Below are 15569 nucleotides of genomic sequence, written 5' to 3'. Positions count from 1 at the left end.
TGATTTAATTCAAATAGATTTGGGCAGTTGTTTTCCACAGGCTGAAATCAAATAAGCCTGATAGAGAATTCTTTGAATTAATGAAGGTTTTGTAAAAACCAAACAAAAACTGGATTTACTGTCCTCATTGAATTTGTATTAAGCACCAATCAGATCCAGTTTTGATTTCATTTTAATGGTGTCGGACATATATTTCTTTTATCTGACCAGGAACCAAAGAGTCATATTTTGTTTTTAACTCCAGGCTCATCAACACCAGTTTCTTCACTTTAGCTTTATTTTCATGAGAAATTATTTGCGAACTGGCTGTCTGTGTTAAATTACTCATGTTTGTGGGGGTGAAATATAAATGTCATGTTAAATGGCAAGCAATAGTCTTACAGTTATGGATTTGGAGAAAGACACTTGAATGGAGAACTCAGATGAGTTTTCAGACCTACTCCTTGACATCTGCTTTTACTAGAATGTTCCTACAGGTTATTAAAACTGATCTAGATATCTGCATCTATTTAGATAGACATCATGTAATGTCTAAAACAGTAGCCCTGGACATTTCTTTCCAGGCACAAAACAGAACACAAATCCTTCTCCTAGGAATTTGCTCCCGCCCTTCTGAATTGTATTCACACAATATCTCTGCATGGTGTATTTGAGTTGAAGGGGTGGGGTTTTAATTTCTTCTTTCACATTTCCTTTATACTCTTTGACAGGCTTATGAAGAGTCCTCTAGACTGATAAAAAAGGCAAAGAATAATGCTAATTACTGGAATATTCAGATACAATTATTTTTAAGGCTTTCTGTCATGTTAGGGCACTAGTGTGTGATTTAAGAGGCAAATTCTTGCTGGTCATACTACATAAGTCTTTACTTTTCTATCCTGTAGCTCTCAGAATTGTAAAAAGTTTGTAATTTTGCTACAAGGGTAGAGACATCCTGCCCTCATTTTGTCCCTCTCAGCTCCTGTCTGCACACTCCTGTTAGGTGAAAATCACATTGCACACTTGGAAAAATCGTCTGTGTTTCTCCTTTCTTCAGTCTCTTTTCTAGCTATATTTTCTACACTCACCTGAGGAATTTCTTCTATTTCACTTTGAATAGTGCCCAGGAGCTCTGTGTAAACAAAACTAAAGTGAGTCATGGGTTAGAAATTATATCTGCCTGTTCACACACACAGTGGTAAAGGCCTGGTCTGTCATGACTTTTGAGAAATATAATCCTGTGGGAAGAATAAATAGTTCTCCAAAGCTTATTGAAAGCATTGCTAAACAGGTAAGAAAAGAAAAAGGATTACTGGGAGAGAGAGAGAGAACAAGAGATTCCAAATGCAGATTCCTTCTCTGACAAGAAATCTAGAGGCCTTTTTCTTACACCACTCCCATGGTTTTCCACTGGTAGGGGATGGGGCACTGTGGTCTCATTCCAGATAAGACCTGCTCTCTGCTGTATCTGATGTGTTCCTGTGGAGGAGCTGCTCTGTGCAGAAGGAGTTCAGGCTTGTGCAGAGCTGGCCCTATTTATCTTACCCAGCTGGGAATTCAGTCCTAAATTGCGTAAGGACCCTGGAAGAGGTTGTGGGAGAACATGAGACCACAGGGTTGGGCCTGGGGGAACACAAACTGCTTTTACACCTTGACTAAGTTGCCTCAGACTGATTTCTTCATGTCCTGTGTTTTGCATGGGGATCTGTTTCAGCAGTAATTACACCTTCATTAACAGGCAGAGAAATCCCAAGTTTCCAACTCAAGTGTCCTCAACTCCATGAAAGTTTAACACAAGGCTTGCAGGAATCAGAGCCAGTGTTTTGATTCTAGAAGTACCAGAAAGCTGGCATGGTGACATTGCAAATAAACTCAACCTGTGAGCACTACAGCACTCTGGTGACAATCTCATCTTTAGCCAAAGTTAATGCAAAGTTGCTTTTTTGGCCACCTCAGAAAACCACAGTTTGTATGATTTGATTAAACAAAAGTTCAGGAGTTTAACCTACAGCCACCTCTAAAAGTTCTCCCTGTAAATATAAACCTGCAGGACTCCCTTGCCTAATGTAAACCCCTCTTATTTAAAAAAAAAACCCTGTACTTATTCAAACAACAGGTTAACTGAAGCCATTAAATTAACCTCAGATTTAAGTAGGTAGCTACTCAAGAAAGGAAAAAGTGTAACTGAATAAACACCTTTTTCTCACTAGCACAGGGCTGAAAAGCACTGGTCCTGCTTTAAAATCCCCTCATCTTCACAGGGTTTCTGTTCTTGGCTTAGCAAGCAGATGCCCTGGAAATGATCTGTGTTCTGTGAATTGCTGCTTACTCTAAGAAAAAATTCTGTTCCTTTCCAACTCATATCAATGCTTTTATGGGTTGTTTTTCCTTGAAAGATAGTGTATCTCTAGACTCAGGGGAAAAACCTGAGAGGGAATCAGGCAAGTTTTTTGTCAGCAGCCATCAACCTGCATTTCCCAGATGCTGCTTAGCACCAAAAAAAGGATCTGGCTTCAATGACACAAGGATTCCTTCATGGATAAGCCTGATCCATTATCCAGATACCAGGAATTTAAATTACTGGGAATCACAGGCTATTTTAAGCTCATCCAATTCCACTTCCTGCCATGGCAGTAATGTCTTCCACTATCTCAAATTTCTCCAAGCCCTGTCCAGCCTGGCATGGGATGCTTCCCGGGATCCACAGCTTCTCTGGGCAGCATCCCCACTCTCAGAGCTGAACAACCTTTTCTGCTTGCAGGATCCAGAGCTTATGTGGGTCAACAATCTCACCTCACAGCAGGGAAGCAAATCCAGTGGATGAAACCAATACTTCCAGACGTCCACAACAAATATTGCTGTAGTTTTAGTGGTGCTGAGGCAGGTGTTTGGTCCTCTTTTTCCTTAGTGCCACTCAGAAATCCACACATAGCACCCCGTCCCACTCACAGGTGAGCAGTTTGAGAAAGTTTTAGCACTTGGCTCATCCAAGCCTTGATGTTCTTTTGTATGCAATGGGGAAGGCTTTCCTCCAAGCAGGCACCTGGCTCTCACATTTGGAATCCTCAGTTCCTCAGCTTCTTCCTCCTTCCAGGAGCTGGTAAGGAGCACCATGCTCTTCAGGGCTGACAGGGGTCCAGGTGCCCTTTGCTAATCATTGTGAAAAACAAACACATTGAAACTTATCTGTTCCTTTGGAAAATGAGCTTGGCTCTTAATTCTCTCAACAATTATTACCCAGTTTGGATCTGACCTGAGCTGATCCTGTGCTAAGAACTTCACCCTTTCTTTGTCTGTTATCTCTTTATCTCTAATTTCTCTTGCCCCTCCTGTTGTTGCCTCACTTTTCCCACAGTTGTTATTCTGATGGTCTGGTATAAAAAGTAGGGAGTCTGTGGAGTCCATAGGAAAGTGTGGCCATCCTATCAAGAGTCCTTTTCAGTTCTAGTCAAGGAAAATGAACTTGTATTGGCAGTTTTCAGCCAGCTGGTTTTCCATTGAAAATCCAATTGAGTCCAGAGTAGAAAACAAACCAAGCAGAAGCATTCAAGTACATTTGGTCAGCTCTTGTCACAGCACTTGCAGTAAACTCTTTGCATCAGATTTCCAGCATTTCTTGAGTACTATTTGTGAATCTGTGCAGTCTCCTGCTTTTGATCTGTGCCGTCTCCCACCTGTCCTGCATCCAGAAATTGGTTTTGCACGACTGGGGCTGGTTCTTGTATGTGCAGTGTGATAGAGTGGAGCTACTCAGGGCAGTCCCACCACCATTTATCACCAGAATGTAAAAACTTTGATCTGATAATAGTGTTTCGTCACAAGGATTTCTTCCTTCTCACTGTACAAAAGGCTTTGCTCTGACATTGGTTTTCTTTGCACAGGGACAGAACATTCCTGCAGTGGGATTAATGGAAGGTGAGGCATTGGCTGGAGGTGCACTGACTTTGCCACTACGGCCCCTTGCCAAGAGTGGGTCACAGCCTAGGAGCAGGCAGACCTGAGGTGTGGCTGGAACAATTGCTCTATGGCCATTTTGGCCGTTAGTCTGCGATCTGAGGCAGAAAGGAGGAGGGAGAGGTCTTTTGCGTAGGATAAAAGAGGATTTTTGCTCTAGGGAATCTGGGGACCAAAAGACAGAAATGCAAGTGTGCAACAGCTGAAATATGGGGGAGGTTCAAGGGGAGGATGCAAATCATCAGCAAATTGGAGAAATTCTGGGCATGAGTAAAAGGCAGAGTTCACAAAAGTATCATCCAAAGAGGGAGATAGGGGGGGAAATTGGGTGACATAGACTAATGAGACATGATGTTTTAGGGGATTTCCAACAGGGAATTTGAAGCAGGAGGTTGGCACAAAGTAGGATTAATAGGGAATTCAGGGTAGATTGACAAGGTGTGTGGGAGGGTATAATTTAGACCAAATCATTAACTGTGCAATAACAGAACATACCAATAACAAGAAGCACACTGCAACAGGAAGGTTTCACACTTTCTCCTAGATTTTGTGTTGCTCATAAGACATGAAGAGGGTTTTCAAGACAGCAACCAAAGACCAAAACTCCTTCTTTGTGTCCCTCTGCTGGCCTTCTCTCTCTTTGTTTACCCTGGATCCATCCATTATTTCACTTTTTTGCTGCAATGCCAGGAGGAAAAAGCTAATCAAGTTTGTTCTCATCAGATTTGGGATTGCATGGTACATCCTGGTGGGTTCAACATCTTCGTAAGACGTGTAGGTTTGGCTGCTTCCAGTGGGTGGGAATTCAACATCACACTTGTGTGCTCAGGAACAAAGTTGCATCCATTCTGCTGGGTGTATTTTTATTATTTTCTCGCTGTGTATTTTGCAGATCAATAATTTTAAACATGATGACAGTTAAAATATTACACCTCCGCTCTTGCTGTCACAGGTTTCCTGCTGACAGTGTCTTAGTGCTGACAGAGTTCAAAGCTTAAACATTAACAGAAAGTGCAAATGTTTTACTGAGGACACCATTTCCCTTCCCTTCCACAAACAAGAAAAATTACAGGCGAATCACAACCATATTCAGAAGTTAAATATTAATTTCCTTAAGCAATAAATTCCCTTCTTAGTCTGCATGGACCATCCTATGAACAACTCCGTGAATCCCTCTGGAGGAGAACACTCTGGTTCACTCCCACTGAAATGGCTCTTTATTATGGACGTACGTGGATATTTCTCCACCTGATGCTGTACTTAATTTTGGCTGAAGGTGGAAAGATCCTGGTGGTACCTCAGGATGGAAGTCATTGGCTCAGCATGCGCCCAGTGGTGGAGAAACTGCAGCAGAAGGGACACGAAGTTGTTGTAGTTGTACCTGCTACTAGTCTGTATATGAAGTCAAAGGAGCCTCAGAATTACACAGTGAAAGTGTATCCAATACCTTACACTGATGAATACTTGGGTGAAATGCTCAAGACCTTCGTTAATGCCCATTTTATTGAGCAATCTGTTTGGAATGTTGTTCTTACCTCATATAAAGCACAATAGATATCTCCTCGGTCTTCTTCACCAACTGTAAGAGCCTTCTGCAGAACAAGGAGCTGATGCAGTACTTGAAAGAGAGCAATTTCGACGTGGTTTTCACAGATCCCATTCTGATGTGTGGGCCCCTGGTGGCTGAGTATCTTTCTGTTCCTTCCGTCTACTTCCTGCGGGGCTTTCCCTGTGGAATGGATTCTGCTGCTACCCAGTGTCCAAGCCCTCCTGCCTATGTGCCCAGGTTATTCTTGGATAATTCAGACAGCATGATGTTTTCTCAGCGGGTGAAGAACATGCTGGTCAATCTGCTGGAGCTCTTTTACTGCAAGCCTATCTATGATAACTTTGAAGAACTTGCATATGAGCTTTTCAAAAAGAAAGTGACAGTGACAGAACTCCTGAGCCATGGATCCTTCTGGCTGATGAGATACGATTTTGTGTTTGAGTTCCCCAGACCGGTGATGCCAAACATGGCTTTTATCGGAGGGATTAACTGTGTTCAGAAGAAAAGTCTGTCTCAGGTACAAAACTCTGTTTGTTTTTTATATTGAAAAGGCAAAAATATAAATGCGTCATAGAATGGCAGAATGGTTTGGGTTGAAAGGGACCTTAAAGATTATCTCTTTCCCACATCCTGCCATGCAGGGCAAGAGATGTCGCTCACATCCTTACATCAAATCCTGACTGGCAACAGCTTGGTGTTTAAAGATAGAAATCCTGCATGATGCAGAAATGTTGTTTCCTAATACTCAACATTCAGATTATATCACATCCTGCCAGACCTAAAGCCTTATCAGGCTTAATTAGGACAATTTAAGTGACATGTAGCTTTTATGCAAATCATAATCTCTTTCACTGAACTGAAGAATTTTGGTATCGTCCTTTCCCAGCTGTCCCGTGGACTGTCTCTCCCTACTTCCGTATATCCCCTCTCCTGTTATCCAGAGTTAAGGTTATAGGACTGAAGATGTTACCTGTTTTCTATCACAGCCATCCACTAGATAGATTTCTTTCCATCTGCTTTACAGGCAAGGTGCCAATATCTAAGCCCCAAAATAAATCCTTTTCCAGTTCCATCCTTCCCTTCTTTTGTACATCATTGAATTAGGCTTTAATCTTTTCTGGGAATGGCTATCTGCTGGAAATTTCCATATGGGCTTTTGTGTGCCAAGCTTCCCGTGTTCATTTGGCAGCCTTGTATGCGGTTATGGCCCATTATTTGTGCATCTCCTTCCTTTGAGCAGTTTGACAATTCCCATTAAGCTAATGCCAATATGGGATCAGCGTGGGTGATGGACATGCCAGTGCTTTTGGAGGGCAGGTTGTCAGCCAAGTCCAAGATTTTCTACCAGGCTTGGAAAGAACCATGCAGAAATGGCATAGGGGAAAGAGCTCCAGCAAGGATTTAAACTGAAAACCTCCAGAATGCCCCAGAGAAGGAAATGTTTTCTCATATTCACCGACTTATAAGCTTTTTTGAGATGTTATTACGATCATTAAACCCTCATCCATTTATAACCAAGAAGGATCTGGACACAGGGTTGAGGTCATGAACTGGCCCAACACTGGTCATGAACTGAGCCCTCATTGAGCATGAATGATTCATGATTTGTAGTGAGAGAGGTGTTGCTTATCTTTGTTATCTGGGTTACAAGGGTGAAATGCTCTTTTGCAACTTAATTTTGCATCTCATAGGATAAGGGATTAAGTAATTGTTATAAGGAGAAATGATAAAAAATTATTTTTTCTCAGGGTTTTGAGTGTTCATATAAACCCAAAACCCAACCCCCAATACTGTAATATCACTGATTTCTAAAATTAATAGTTTTCTAACTTACGTTTCACTGTATTACTTGCAGCAGTTTCATTAGGGAAGAAAATGCTTTTAAAAATGGCTATATTACCTAAGTCTATAGAAACTCTATCAGTGTCCAGTGGCAGTGATGGAAAAGCGTCCTTTCAGTGCTCTCTTGATAGGCACAGTTCTCCCATGTGAGGTCAGCTGAGTTTCTGAGCATTCACTCTGTGGGTGCATTTTGTTCATGGATTTTCCCTGCATTTTATCATCAGACCTTGGACATGGTGGGCTGATGGCTAGAAGTGCCACAAAGCTGGGATCCTGCTGAGGGAAGAAGGTGGCATTGAGCCAATAACACTATCGTGGTGTGTGAAGGTGGCACTCCTTTCTTGACTTACACAAAACCACCTTTGGAGTCCAAACCTGCCCTGAATCAATCCTAATTATATATTGATGTCCATGACCTTGTTACAAAGGTCTGATGACCAGAAATGAGAGGAGTGACAAAAGGGCAGGGGCAGATCACAATTACAAAAGCTGGTAAAACTGCCCTGGCGTCTCTGCTTCTCAGCCAAGTTCAGGATTTCCCACCAGGCTTCGAAAGAACCATGCAGAAACGGCATGGAAAAAAAGGCTCCCACAAGAATTTAAATCTAAAAGCTCCCGAATGCTCCAGAGACGGAAGTGGTTTCCCATATTCACCTATTTTTTACAGAGGTTATCACCAGCGTTAAACCCTCAGACATTCATAACCAAGAAGGATCAGGACACAGGGTTGAGATAATCAACTGACCCAACATTGGTCATGAATGGAGCCCTCATTGGCATTGAATGATTCAAGATTTGCAGTGAGAGAGGTATTGTTGGTCTTTGTTATCTGGTGTACAAGGGTGAAATGCTGTTTTGCAACTTAATTTTACATCCCATAGGATAAGGGATTAAGTTATCGGTATAAGGAGAAATGGTAAACATTTTTCTGCTGGCTGCTTATCTTCTAACAAAACACAGGCTGCATTAAGGAAAATTAATTTTTTTCTGGAGTGCCAGCTGGTTTTGACTGTCCAAAAAAAAAAAAAAAAAGGTGAAACAAAATCCCAGGTACTGCAATAACACCAATTTCTCCTATTAGTCTGTATTCTATGCTATGTTTTGCTGTACTACTTGCATCTGTTTCATTAGGAATTCCAGTAACTCAGCAGTGGAAATTCACAAAACTTGGCTTTCCAAAAACAGAAACCCATAATCCAAGGCTGTGAATCATTAACTAGAGCATGATCACGTAGCACAATACCATAAATCCACTCAGCAGTTGCTTTCCAAAGTACCTTCAGGATACAATCTGCAGGAGAAATATCTTCCACAGCCCCAATTCTGACCACAGTAAGATGGCTTTGAGGCTTTGCTGTGCCTGGATTTCCATCCTCCTCCTCCTCCTGCCCAGCCTCTTGGACGGAGAGAAACTCCTGGTGGTGCCCATGGTGGGAAGCCACTGGCTGAGCATGCAGGAGGTGGTGGAGGAGCTGAGCAGGAGAGGACATGAGGTGGTGGTGCTGGTTCCCGAGGTGAGCTGGCAGATGGAGACGACACAGGCCTACAAGGTGGTCACGTACCCGGTGAGGCAGACCCTGGAAGAGCTGGATAATGCTTTCCAGGAATATGTCACAGTAGACCTGACAAAGAAGCCTTTCCCCCTTAATGCCCTAGCAATGTATAAAGCTTCGTTGCATACTTTCAGCACCTTCCTTGGTCAATGCAAGGACCTGTTCCACAGGCAGGAGACCCTGAGGTTCCTCAACCAAAGCTGCTTTAATTCCATCCTTACTGATCTGATTTTCATGTGTGGGGCCATTCTTGCCCACCATCTCTCCCTTCCCTTTGTGTTCTTCATGAAGGGATTTGGATGCAACCTGCACTTTTCAGCCCCACAGAGCCCAAGCCCTCTGTCCTACATTCTGAGACTCTTCAAGTTCATCTCAAATCACACGACTTTTTTCCAGCGGGTGGAAAACGCCCTGATTTCCCTCGTGGAGCTTGACTGCTGCAATGGTTACTCTGTGGGTCAACATTCTCACAGCAGGGAAGCAAATCCAGTGGATGAAACCAACACTTCCAGACGTCCACAACAAATATTGGGGGTTTTTGCTGTAGTTTTAGTGGTGCTGAGGCAGGTGTTTGGTCCTCTTTTTTCCTTAGTGCCACTCAGAAATCCACACATAGCACCCCGTCCCACTCACAGGTGAGCAGTTTGAGAAAGTTTTAGCACTTGTCTCATCCAAGCCTTGATGTTCTTTTGTATGCAATGGGGAAGGCTTTCCTCCAAGCAGGCACCTGGCTCTCTCACATTTGGAATCCTCAGTTCCTCAGCTTCTTCCTCGCACATAAAACAGGAGCTGGTAAGGAGCACCATGCGCTTCAGGGCTGACAGGGGTCCAGGTGCCCTTTGCTAATCATTGTGAAAAACAAACACATTGAAACTTATCTGTTCCTTTGGAAAATGAGCTTGGCTGTTAGTTTTCTCAACAATATTTACCGAGCTTAAATCTGACCTGAGCTGATCCTGTGCTAAGAACTTCACCCTTTCTTTGTCTGTTATCTCTTTATCTCTAATTTCTCTTGCCCTTCCGGTTGTTGCCTCACTTTTCCCACAGTTGTTGTTCTGATGGTCTGGAGCAAAAGGTTGAGAGTCTGTGGAGTCCATAGGAAAGTGTGGCCATCCTATCAAGAGGCTTTTTCTGTTCTAGTCAAGGAAAATGAACTTGTATTGGCAGTTTTCAGCCAGCTGGTTTTGCTGTTGAAAATGATCGAGTTCAGAGTAGAAGACAAACCAAGCAGCAATATCCATGTTCATTTGGTCAGCTCTTGTCACAGTACTTGTAGTAAACTCTTTGTGTTGAGATTCCCTACATTTCATGTGAGTTATTTGTGAATCTATTCAATATACTGCTTTCAGTCTGTGCCATCTCCCACCTGTCCTGAGTTGACCCTCTCCAGAAATTGGTTTTGCATGACTGAGGCTGGTTCTTCTATGTGCAGTGTGATAGAGTGGAGCTACTCAGGGCAGTCCCAGCACCCTTTGTGTGTCATGAGACAAAAACCTTTGCCTCAGGCTGTAAGGATTTGTTTCTCCCAACTGAGCATGTGTCCTGGTTTGAAAGGACAGGTGTCTGCCAGTAAGGGCAGAAGTTTCCCTTTGAATCAGAGACTTTGGTTCCACTCCCCCCAAGTATTATAATTGTTTGAATCAAGGACTCTGAGGCAGAGATAAGGGGGTGGGAATAACAACTCTTTTACTAATATATCTAACTGTACAAGCAGAAAACAACAGCAGTTGTTAAAATTGCTAACAGAACAGAATAGATAACTCGGTGTCAGTCCCTTTAGATGCAAGCACACTGTCTCTGTGCTTAGTCCACAGCCCGGAGCTGCCAAGGGCAGGCAGGAACGGAGGCAGGAGGGGGGGGGCGGCAGCAGCCACGCCGGTCTCGGTGGGAACGGGCTGGAGCGGCGGCTCCTCGCTCACCGTGTGTGTCCGGGTGATCAGCTGTGTCCGCAGAGGCAGGAGGCTGGAACGGGGCAGAATCAGGTCAGGTGATCACAGAGGGTCTGGCTCTCCTGTGCTCTGGCCGCGTGGGCTGAAGATCCGGCCGTCCTCCTCCGAGCTCCCTGGAAACATGTGTCCCCTCCCGGAAGCCTCAGAGGCCCCATTGGAACCACGGCAATTGACACCTTTTGTCTAGAGTCATCAGAGATCCTGGGTGTAACCCGGCCAGCTCCATTGGCATGATAATGGGAAAAATTCTTTCAATTGACACAGTAATAGAAAAAACACTCAACCCCCAACAGCATGCTGGCAGTCCCACCACCATTTATGTCCAGAATGGAAAAAACTTTGTTCTCATGGTAGTTTTCCATCTCAAGGACATCTTCCTTCTTACTGTCCAAAAGGCTTTGCTCTGACATTGGTTTTCTTTGCACAGGGACAAAACATTCCTACAGTGGGATTAGTGGAAGGTGAGGCATTGGCTGGAGGTGCACTGACTTTGCCACTACGGCCCCTTGCCAAGAGTGGGTCACAGCCTAGGAGCAGGCGGACCTGAGGTGTGGCTGGAACAATTGCTCTATGGCCATTTTGGCCGTTAGTCTGCGATCTGAGGCAGAAAGGAGGAGGGAGAGGTCTTTTGCATAGGATAAAAGAGGTTTTTTGCTCTAGGGAATTTGGGGGCCAAAAGACAGAAATGCAATATGAAATATGAAATATAGGGGGAGGTTCAAGGGGAGGATGCAAATCATCAGCAAATTGGAGAAATTCTGGGCATGAGTAAAAGGCAGAGTTCACAAAAGTATCATCCATTGAGGGAGGTAGGAGGGGAAATTGGGTGACATGGATTAATGAGACATGGTATTTTAGGGAATTTCTGAGGGGGAATTTCAAGCGGAGGTTGGCACAAAGTAGGATTGACAGGCAATTCAGAGTAGATTGACATGGTGGGTCAGAGGGTATAATTTGAACAAATCATTAACTGTGCAATAGCAGAACATAGCAATAACAGTAAACACACTGCAACATCTCCCCATTTTCTTTTTAAGAAGGAGTGTTGTGGCATTAAGGAATAGATTCTGATTAGGGGTTCACGTTTCTTCACCTGGACTGCTGTGGGGATACTGCTACATGAGTGGCTTCTTTGGTGGGAGTGATGGCATCTTGGATAGTTTTTAACTATCTCTCTTTATTTTTAACTCTCTCTCTATATCTGTTTTTTAACAACTCTCTTTAGAAGAGGCATTTAGCATAAGAAATACAACTAAGAAAATCAACAAAATGGTCCTGCCAGTAGAAGCCAGCCATCCTGTTAGTCCCTGTTCTTTAAAGATGGAACTCAGCCAGTCTTCAGTTTCTTGTTTCACTTCTCCAATGATTTCTTGCATCTTTTTGATGGGAGTGTGGATGCTTTTGCTTTTGGATGTTTAGTTAAAGCAACAGAGCCTTTCAAAGTCTTTACACCCATGGCCATCTGCAAGAAGCAGAAAGTCAACAGTAGCGCAATTTTGTAAGGTTTCTTTCCTGGTTATTTCCTCATCATCTGGTATGCCACTGAGAGCAGCTGATGTCACATTTGCTTGTTTTGCAACCTAAGACTCTAAGAGGCCAAATTCACTTTGGCTTTTGCTGAGACTACCCAGGGCAAAGAGAGCGAGACAGCAGATCTTTTGAGGTGTGACCAATGAAAAATCTCGGAATCACAGTCTTCATCCAAATCCTTAATACTTCTGTTTCAGATGACCAAAACATTCCTTTTGTTTTGCCAATACATAATTTGGGTTTTTGCTGGGAGAAAAGAACCACCTCAAAATACATGGGTCTCTGAGAAGGTGAGAGGGGATTCATGCCCATGCCTGATTATTGCAAATTAAGAAGGTGCTTTTGTCTGACTTTAGGGGATGGTAATTTTCAGTGGAAGCATTTTTATATGGCTGATCGCTTGGCACCGATTGGAAGAGTGTATTCTTTTTGATACTGAATAACTGAAACAAATTGTTCTTCTTTTTTGTGTTGTGGCTGATAAACAAAATTTCAAACTCTTGGGACTCTTCTTTAGCTACAGGTGATTTCTTGATCCGATTTCTCCATAAAATAAGAGAGTTTGTTACAGGCACTTTTACAAAGTAAATGCTGCTATAAGAACCAGAAAATTCAGCAGGAGTTTGGTGGAGTTTTTGAGAGTTGATCTCCGTGCGTAAGATTTTTAAACTTTCTGGGTATTTGTTAGGCTTAAATGGAATCCCCAGCAGGCTGGTTGACAATGGGTCATCAGCAGCTGCCATTGACAGGCACACGTGATCCTGCTTTAGTGCCTGGGCCAGGGTGACCCACACATTCTTTCTTGGCTGAGGGGCAATGCATGCTTCTGACGACTGGCACAGGAGAGTCAGGATCCAAATGGCTATAAAAATGTTCTCTGACCAAGAGAACATTCTCAGGCGAGTGCACTGAACAAGAAAGAGGATGGGGATTCACTTGTTTGGTGTAGTGCCAGGAGGGAAAAAAAACAATTGTTATTGTTAACCTCAGATTTGAGATCCCATGGTACATGCTATTGGCTGTGACATCATCTGTATATCACTTCTCCTTTCATTTGCAGTGAAGGTTTAAGGACTGAAGATATTACCTGTTTTCTATCACAGCCATCCACTACAGTGATTTCTTTCCATCTGCCTTTATGGTCAAGGTGTCAATATCTAAGCCCCAAAAGAAATCCTATTCCAGTTCCATCCTCTCCTTCTTTTGTACATTATTGAATTAGACTTTAATCTTTTCTGAGTATGACTATCTGCTGAAAATTTTAATTTGGGCTTTTGTGTTCCAAGCTTCCCATGTTCATTTGGCAGCCTTTTATGCGGTTATGGCCCATCTTCTATGGATCTCCTTCCTCTAAGCAGTTTGCCAATTCTCATTAAGCTAATCCATGTTGTAAACTACCAATATGAGATCATATTGGTGATGGAACTGCCGCTCCTCTTGGAGGGCAGGTTTTCAGCAAAGTGAAAGATTTCCTACCAGGCTTGCAAGAATCATGTAGAAATTGCATGGGAAAAAAAAAAATCTCCGGCAAGGATTTCAATCCAAAAGCTCCAGAATGCATTGGAGAAGGAAATGGTTTCCCATATTCACCTACTTATATACTTTAGAGAGGTTATCACCAGCATTATACTCTCAGCCATTTATAACCAAGAAGGTTCTGGACACAGGGTTGAGGTCATGAACTGGCCCAACACTGGTCATGAATGAAGCCCTTATTGGCCGTGAATGCTTCATGATTTGTAGTGAGAGAGGTGTTTTTGATCTTTGTAATCTGGGTTACAAGGGTGAAATGCTCTTTTGCAACTTCTTTGTTTGCTTGATAGGATAAGAGGTTAGATTAAAGGCATATGGAGAGATGAGGAAACATTTTCTTCTGGCTTCTGGTCTTCCAGAAAAATGCAATATTGCATTAAGGAAGATTGATTTTGCTCAGGGGTTCCAGCTACTTTTTAAACTATAGAAAAAAAGCAAAACCCAGGTGCTGCAAGATTAAAGATTTCTCATATTAACCTGTACTCTAAGTTATGTTTTACTACTTGTAAGAGTTTCATTTGCAACTCCAGTGACTCAGCAGTGGAAGGGTCACCAATCTTGGCTTTCGAAATGAGGAGGGAAAAGGCAAAATAAACCACCAACAATCCAAAATTGTGAATCATTAACTAAAGCATTACTACATAACACAATGCAACAAATGCTCCCATCAGTTACATTCCATGGCACCTTCAGGATACATCCTGCAGGAGAAATCTCTTCCACAGTCACTACTGTGACCACAGCAACATGGCTTTGAGGCTTTGCTGTGCCTGGATTTCCATCTTCCTCTTTCTGCCCGGCATCTCCGAAGGAGGGAAGCTTCTGGTGGTGCCCATGATGGGAAGCCACTGGCTGAGCATGCAGGAGGTGGTGGAGGAGCTGAGCAGGAGAGGACATGAGGTGGTGGTGCTGGTTCCCGAGGTGAGCTGGCAGATGGAGACGACACAGGCCTACAAGGTGGTCACATATCCGGTGAGGCAGACCCTGGATGAGCTGGATAATGCTTTCTGGGAATGTGTCGATGTGTACCTGACGGAGAGGCCTTTCCCCCTCAATACCCTGGCAATGTACAACTCCACAGTGCACGCTTTCAATGTCTTCTTTGGGCAGTGCAAGGATCTGTTTCGCAGTCACAAGACCCTGAGGTTCCTCAATCAAAGCCGCTTTGATGCCATCCTGACTGATCCGATTTTCATGTGTGGCACCATCCTTGCCCACCATCTCTCTCTTCCCTTTGTGTTCTTCATGAGGGGATTTGGTTGCAACCTGCACTTTTCAGCCCCACAGAGCCCGAGCCCTTTGTCCTACGTCCCGAGACTCTTCAGCTTCAACTCGGACCGCATGACTTTTTTCCAGCGGGTGGAAAATGCCTTGATTTCCCTCCTGGAACTTGACTACTGCAATGGTTACTATGCAGAAGCACTTAAGCTTTCCTCAGAAGTTCTTCAGAGGGACATGTCTCTCACGGACCTCGTGAGCCCCGCAGCCATTTGGCTCTTGAGGTTTGACTTTGTGTTCGACTACGTCAGGCCAGTGATGCCTAACATGGTCTTTGTTGGGGGGATCAACTGTGCTAAGAAGAAACCACTGCCTAAGGTAATGTTTATTCACCTTCGTATTGTACATTTCCCCATGAAAAGTAATTACCTTGTGGCAGGAAGTTTATCACTATTTTTTTTA

At 43.4% G+C, this 15569-nt stretch overlaps 1 protein-coding gene across 3 annotated transcripts in view; it reads left to right on the top strand.

Annotated features, from left to right (window-relative positions):
* LOC306804264 (UDP-glucuronosyltransferase 1A1-like) overlaps positions 1-15569 on the top strand; it is a 93794-nt gene that overhangs the window by 19552 nt on the left and 58673 nt on the right. The window contains exon 1 of one of the 3 annotated variants that reach the window (XM_079310591.1): positions 14561-15485. The exons of the other annotated variants lie outside the window; for them this stretch is intronic. Within the exon in view, the coding sequence (XP_079166717.1) occupies positions 14637-15485 (849 nt within the window). The 5' untranslated portion in view covers positions 14561-14636. Of the gene's footprint in view, positions 1-14560; positions 15486-15569 lie in introns of those variants that run through there. 3 annotated transcript variants of the gene reach the window in all.

The sequence above is a fragment of the Erithacus rubecula genome (genome assembly GCF_903797595.1).
Source record: "Erithacus rubecula genome assembly, chromosome: 8".
Classification (NCBI taxonomy): domain Eukaryota; kingdom Metazoa; phylum Chordata; class Aves; order Passeriformes; family Muscicapidae; genus Erithacus; species Erithacus rubecula.
The sequence above is the reverse complement of the archived record's forward strand: the minus strand, read 5'-3'. Positions and strand labels throughout refer to the sequence as shown.